The sequence below is a fragment of the Artemia sp. Qi Xiang Cuo genome, chromosome 13 (assembly GCF_049724085.1).
Source record: "Artemia sp. Qi Xiang Cuo chromosome 13, ASM4972408v1, whole genome shotgun sequence".
Taxonomy (NCBI): Eukaryota; Metazoa; Arthropoda; class Branchiopoda; order Anostraca; family Artemiidae; genus Artemia; species Artemia sp. Qi Xiang Cuo.
The window spans coordinates 344218-351867 of record NC_142806.1 but is presented as its reverse complement, the minus strand read 5'-3'; the positions used below and the strand labels follow the sequence as shown (position 1 = coordinate 351867).

Genomic DNA, 7650 nt, shown 5'->3' with positions numbered 1-7650 from the left:
ATAATTTTCATTAGTACAACATAATTACTGATACATCCGTAGCTCAACCAATACAAAAGACCCTTATGCAATATCCTTGAGCGGTTCAATTTGGTCTTTGTTTTTTCTTTTTTTCTTATTTTCCTACCGAAGTTGAATATTAAATACTCGTTTAATATTCGTAGCTCCTTTTTTTAGTAAGTGAAGATCGTTATTAAGTTACTTGATATTGATTTGCATACTTTTGTTAGTATTTTTTAGTCATTTTTTTTCTTCTCATTTTTAACAAATATCTTTTTTTTAGCTCTGATAGCTGCTATAATCAAGCGGGGTCTACCGTTTTTTTACTAATTAAGGTCACTATTGTTTTTCATTTTTATAATTTTTCTTTAATGATATACCTTATCCATCTTGAGAGCTAAAATTCCAAACTTCGCCATTTTCTAATGTTCTTTATGGCCAAAGATTAAAGAAAATAATCAGTAATCCAAACCCTTACCACCACATTTTTACGTGTGTGTTAATAAAAAAAATAAATATAGACTCAAATAAAAATTCAAGTACAACCTATATAACTAAAAATGTTTTTAAATCAGTCCTTAGTTGAACCAAGTTCAACAATGACGGATAGACACAATGATGTATAATGAGGCTGTTAATTAAAGCGAAATAAAATGTTTTTAATCCGTTGTTTTGTTTTTTGATGGAAAGGCAGTGTAGCATCCTACGATATTTAAATAGATCTACATAAGTTTCGCATGCCCCTTGTAAAAATATGAGTCCTGTTGATGCTTGATTATTCACACTTTTTTTAAAATCTCCCTTCCCAAAAACTGAAAATGGTATCTCTTTCTTTATTTCTCTCTTGCTCTACTCTTTCTCTCTTTCAATTATATTTCTTTAAGCTTTTTTCATGCCTCCTAAGTAGTATATAAAGTTTGTATTTAACGGGAATGAGTACACTTTTTCTTCATTTTTAATGATTTGTGTTTGGGTAATATTTGGGTCACTTGTGAACAAAATAAAAATTACACACGATTGCAATTACACTTATGTATCTCATTCTTAATTTCTCGAGTTGAACACTGTTCATCCTTGAAGCGTCAGACATTATTATTGACCAATAGGTGTGAAGATTTAAGGTTTTATTTTTAATTAGAAACGATACAAGGCCATATCGAGGATTTCTGTTTTGGGGAGGGTTCTTAAAATAATCAGTTAATAGACCTGATCAAAAATTTGTTAGTATACCTTTTTGTTACTAAATTACAAAGCGAAGAGACATTTTGCGGGAGGGGTTCAAAACTAGCAATCCTTGCAAGGATGTGGCCTTAGACTACCAAACAAGCTTTAAACAATTTTTTCTATTTAAATTTTCTGCTTCAGTAGTACAAGTGAGACGTGAAAAGCGAGGGAAAATACTAACCATAAATAACTTCTAGCTTTTATTGAGAGGTGCACGTGTGGTGCAGCTATCTAATCAATTTACAATTGATTGGATAATTTTACTGTTACATAAACACAGTTTCAAATTTTGCTTTAACGACGATAATTTGTATAATTTATAAGATACGATATATTTTCAGTTTGTAATATTATATGTGATTAACGAGTTATTTTTTGGAGGTCTTATGATTCCAAAGTATCCTACCATGGTTTTGCTGTAATATCATTTTCACGGCCATAGATAGATCACTAAGAGAATATCAAGTGGTGCCCCAATGACCACGATGGCTCTTGCTTAAATCCTAGAGCCATTCTTTAGATCTGTTGGACTTGAACTCCATCTGGAGTTTACATGATTGTCGGTCCATTCGTTTGTGCACTATCGGGCGTTATTGGTTTTAGGTGGACGTTGAGTATTGGAGCTATTGTTGGATGTTTGGCCTTTATTTTGTCGTCCCTAGCAACAAACATCTATGTACTCTTTTTAGCCTATGGTATTTTTGGAGGAATTGGACTTGGCTTAATTTACTTGCCTTCCAAATTGCCTCTCAACGCTTATTTTGAGATGAAAGGTGGCACGGCTAATGACATTGCCTCAAGTGGCTCTGGCCTTGGAACATTTTTGTTTGCACTGTTAGCCGCTTGTCCCCACGATTTTTATGGCTGGCGTGGAGCTCATTTGATTATCAGTTATCCTGTGCTCAATTGTTACTAATTTGGAGCTCTGATGCGCCCTTTAAAGCCCTTTATAGCAAGAAGAAAAGGACCCTTAAACACCGACCCTGGTGTCCATTCGAACTTGAACCTAAAACAGGTTGGAGATAGAGGAGGTAGCTATGGACAGCAACCAATATTAGAAGAAACTAATATTGATGAAGAAGATGGTGCAACTGTCAGTGAAGTAAAAGCTGGTGATTCACCTTATTCATTGAAAATTTCTCCTATAGTTAAATTCGTTTCTACAGCAAGGTCGATCTCCCGTGCCAGTGTCTCAAGGACTCGTTAACAGGAGGCTAAGCCAGAGAAAAAAAGTGATGACGCAAAGACCAGTGACGACAAAGTAGATGATCCTAAAGGAGAAGATGCGTCAAAGACTACTACTGAGTATTCAGACACCACTGCTTTTCCCACAACAACAAGCATTGGCAATAATCACAGTAAATATTGCTTTACGGTAACTGGAAGGGAAGCACCGAGCATTTTATCAGCTGCAAAGTGTTTTACGTGTCTAATTGCCCGAAAGAACATATTTTATACTGGTTCAATAAAAAACCTGCCAGAGTTTAATCAGGCAGAAGATGTATTCCAAATCCTCCAAAGTATGGAATGTATTTCTGTCTATGTAAGAGACGGAAATATTGTTGTTGTCGATTCACTTGCTAAAGAAGAAGCACTTGAGGAAGAACATAAGTTATAGATTCCGTTCCATAACTTATCTGACTTCAGCAATTCTCTAACGATTTACTTTGAATTGAGCGGATAATTTGTTAGGAAATACATTCGGAGTTCTGTAGATCTCCGAAAAATCGGTTGAAGTGGGGACACTGCTTGTATTCCATGCATTTCGTCTAGAGGCTATTTGTGTTGCAGGGTGTCATAGTACTTAAGTACTGTAATCCATTCCTAATTTTAGTTTTAACCATTGTACTATCTGTGGTGAAAGTAGTCTATGATAAAAAAATATCTTTAAAATGCAAGCCATAAACTAAAAATAAAACGTAAATTTAAGACCCTAATCTAGTCTGATATTGGGTTATTTTCTTATCAATTAGTATCAATTACGCGTCTATGATAAACTGATGTCAATAAATTTTTTTTTCCTTGAAATTCTGAATGGGCTTTGGGAATTCACCATTTTCACGAAAATAGATTGATCAGTGACATATTATCAACTGCTGCCCCAATGGATACAGTGGCTCTTTCTTTCATCCTAAAGCCATTGTTAAGATCTATTGTGCTTGAACTATCACGACAGGTATTTAATCTCCTTCAAACTAAATCAGTAATTTGCTATCAATAAGAATAAGTACCACTTTCAGCAGTTCTTTAGCGATTGACTTTGAATTGAGCGGATAATTTGTTAGGAGATACATTGGGAGTTCTGTAGATCTCCGAAAAATCGGTTGAAGTGGGGACACTGCTTGTATGCAATGCATGTGATCTAGAAGCTATGTGTGTTGCAGGGTGTTATAGTACTGCCCTTATTTTACGTTTTGTTACTTCATTACAAATCGAAGAAAAATTTTGAGGGAGGAGTTGAGCACACTTTCTAATGTTGCTGTAACGACGATAATTTGTATAATTTATAAAATAGTACATCTTTTAGTTTGGACGCCTGACGCACGGGCTATTTTTATCTGACGCACGGACTATTTTTTGGAGGAGGTTTTGGCCTTTTGTATGATTCTACCACGGTTTTGTTGATTTACCATTTTCACGAAAATAGATTGATCAGCGACATATTATCAACTGCTGCCCCAAAGGCTACAGTGGCTCTTTCTTTCCTCCTAAAGCCATTGTTAAGATTTGTTGGGCTTGAACTATCACGACTGGTATTAAATCTCTTTCAAACTAAATCAGTAAACTGCTATCAATAAGAACAAATACTATTTTAGCAGTTCTTTAACGATTGACTTTTAATTGAGCGGATAGGTTGTTAGGAGATACATTGGGAGTTCTGTAAATCTCCAAAGAAGCGGTTGAAGTAGGGAAACTGCTTGTATGCAATGCATTTCATCTAGAGGCTATGTGTGTTGCAGGGTGTCATAGTACTTAAATACTGTAATCCATTCCTAATTTTAGTTTGAACCATTGTACTATCTGTAGTGAAAGTAGTCTATGATAGAAAAAAATTTCTTTAAACTGCAAGCCATAAATTAAAAAAAAACATAAATTTAAGGACCTAATCTAGTTTGATATTGGGTCATTTTTTTATCAATTAGGATCGGTTACGTGTCAATGATAAACTGATATAAATAAGTTTTTTTTCCTAGAAATTCTTAGTGGATCAACTATCAAAAATAATTCTAGTTACTATTTCATTTTCTTCAAATTAATTTTTATTAGAAATCGAAGATGATTAGCTTTGTAAATAGTTGATATTGATATATACCGGTACGTTTTTTTCACATTTTGTTTTGTTTTTCTTTATCTTTAAATTTAGATGGGTAATAATTTTCAGTGGAACAACAATATTCCTGAGAAACCCATATTTCAGCAAATACAAAAGTCCCTGATTCATTGGTATTCATTTATTCTTTTTTTTTTATTTTCCTACCAATTTTGAATATTAAATACTCGTTTAATATTCGTAGCTCCTTTTTTTAGTAAGTGAAGATCGTTATTTAGTTACTTGATATTGATTTATATGCTTTTGTTCATTTTTTGTAGTATATTTTTTACAATGACGTAAAACGAGACAATTCATTCAAGTGAAATAAAATAGTTTTTACCTGTTGTTTTGATTTTTGATGGAAAGGCAGTGTAGTCTCCAGCGATATTTAAATAGATTTACGTAAGCTTCGCATGCCCCTTGTAAAAAAGTATTTATTTATTCTTTTTTTCTTATTTTCCTATCGATCTCTAATATTAAATACTCGTTTAATATTCGTAGCTCCTTTTTTTAGTAAGTGAAGATCGTTATTAAATTACTTGATATTGATTTATATGCTTTTGTTCATTTTTGTAGTTATTTTTTTCTTCTGATTTTTAACGAACATTATTTTTTTTTTTAGCTTTGATAGCTGCTATAATCATGCAGGGTCTACCGTTTTTTTTAATTAATGAAAATCGTTTTTGTTTTTCGTTTTTATAATTTTTCATTAATGAATTATCCTATCCATTTTGAGAGCTCAGGATCCAAACTTTGTCAATTTCTTATGTTCTTTCTGACCATAGATTAAAAAAATACTCAGTAATCCAACAGCCGTACCGCCCTATAGTTACACGTGTGTAATTAAAACTGCACACGATCATTGCACCAATAATATATCCGTTTATGATTAGTCGAGTTAAACACTATTCAACTTTCAAGATAATTTTTGAATAATCAATCAACATGAAGATTTAAGGTAAAATTTTTGAAACTGGAAACCGTGGGTTCTCGCATTAGTAGTTTTTATATCTGTTTGATGAACATGGTAAAATATACGAAGATGTAGTATTAGTAGGCAATGCTAGGAAAATTATTTGTACTTTCGTTTGCTTTTCAAGCTTATTTTTGCTATTTCCAATTTCCGCTTTTCGCGCAAATGTTTTACGTCAAAATGAAGATTCATAAATAATATTTTCATATATATTTTTATCAACAAGTGACACCATGGTTTGGCCGAGGCATTAAAATTAAAGCGCAACTATGAAAACATACATAATGTATTTTTATCTAAAGCTTACATAATGTATTTTTATCTTAAAAAACGAATACTGCATCGGTGGTGCTTATCTCCGTTTTATAGCCCTTCAGCCAGTAAGGAGTAATGGAGGAGGGGTTGGGGGCAAGCCATCATGTTCTTTTTCACAACGTTCCTGTTTACTTCTCTCCGAGTTCCTGTTTTCTCCAGGTATCTATTTAGAGCTGGGTCGACTCTGGCTGAGGTTGAAGAATCTGAACACTCATCCCTGCTCTATGCCAAATAGCCAGCAACACGAGGACTTGAGTCCCTGTCCTCACGAACAAAGGACTTCAAGTCTTGCGTGCTAATCATTCGGCTAGGACTTGGCTACAAAATCGACAAGACGCCATGTCAAAAAAAAATCTTATGGAAGAGAAGGATACAAATTATTTTTTCAGAGTTCATTACAATATTTTGTTCTTCGTAGTTGATTTGAATACCTGGAATATTGATCATGTTATATTGGGGTGCCATTATTCACGATGTACCCTGGTGTCGAAAATTAGAATTAAACATCAACCACAAAACCCTTAAGAAAAACATCCAATACAAGTTTTTGGTGATGGGAAAGGCCATTTTTAGTCTCGGCTACTATGTCCCCATCGCCTGTTTAGTGAGAAAAATTGACTTTATTTTTCATTTATGGCCGTAGGCAATCACTAAAACCCCAATGGTCTGTTCAAACACATGGGAAAAGGGCTGGAAAAAACCAATCGGTACAAGGGAGAAAGTGTTCAAACGATTGGTGCAAAATTTTCCCTAAAAATAACAGATAACACATACTTGCACAGATCAAGTCTCTAAGCCAACTGTATTTATTGCCAAATATCTTTCTCTTTCCTTTTAGTTGTATACAAAGCGTTACACCAAATCTGTGTGCTTAATAGTTTACATGCTTTCCACTTTTAAAAATACATGATCATTTTTATCGACGACGTATGAAAAACGGGTTGGTGAAAACTTGCTTATAAGAAAAAATTTCAAAACCGGAAATTCAGCAGTTTCAACAAACACGGATTTTCCTTCTTAGACTTTGTCCTGGCCCTCCTTTGGAATATCTCTCCTCTAAGGTTTTCACATCCAAGGAGCTAAATATTCTATCAAAAGGACTTAATAAGCAGCATGTATCCAGAGTAGTTAATTTCCAGACTTTTTAAAGCAGAAGAAAAAGGTATCTAGAGATTTTTAAGAAAGTCTTGAAGACAACTCTGGAGAAGGATGTTTTTTGTTCCTTACCATATGTACCCAGGCTGAGTGAATAGTTTAAAAGAATCTTACAGGGTAATGGTCTAAGGGTAGATTTAAGCAGCAATAATACGTTGGGTAGTCTTATAAATTCTGGGAAGGATCTAACTTCATTGTGGCAACAAAGTGGGGTTTATCAGATCTCATGTACTTGCGGAAGCTCACATGTGGGACGTACTTACCAGAACTTTGAAATGAGATTATTACAGCATAAAGATTCTATTTCTTCGGCTTTAAAGCAAGATTCTAAATCTGAAGATTTTACTTCAGCCCTTTCATAACATATTTTCAATTTTCCGGACCATTTTATTTTGTTCGAGAATGTCTCTTTGATTTCTAGGGATCGGGGTTTAAAGCAAAATGTTCATGAAACGTTTGAAATAAAGGAAATCTTATTCAAGAATATTGCTTTGAATCAAGATATAGATGAATTTGGGTTGAACTCTATCTATGATAATTTATTAAAATCTGACAGAGTAAAGTTCAATTCACCAATTGTAGTTGACCTTTGTCCAAATGTTATATCATTGAACGCTCATGAAACGAATCCGAGAAGGTCAAAGCGGGTAGCTTCCACCTTTGCTTTCAA

At 33.8% G+C, this 7650-nt stretch overlaps 1 protein-coding gene across 1 annotated transcript; it reads left to right on the top strand.

Annotated features, from left to right (window-relative positions):
* The first annotated feature begins 1777 nt into the window (after nucleotides 1-1777).
* LOC148944824 (monocarboxylate transporter 14-like) lies at nucleotides 1778-2140 on the top strand. Its single transcript, XM_089099459.1, has one exon. The coding sequence runs from the start codon at nucleotides 1778-1780 to the stop codon at nucleotides 2138-2140; it is 363 nt and encodes a 120-aa protein (XP_088955585.1).
* Nucleotides 2141-7650: the final 5510 nt, after the last annotated feature.

Excerpts from the sequence above, each read along its gene's own strand:
- LOC148944824 (XM_089099459.1), top strand. The coding sequence starts at position 1,778 with ATGATTGTCGGTCCATTCGTTTGTGCACTATCGGGCGTTATTGGTTTT.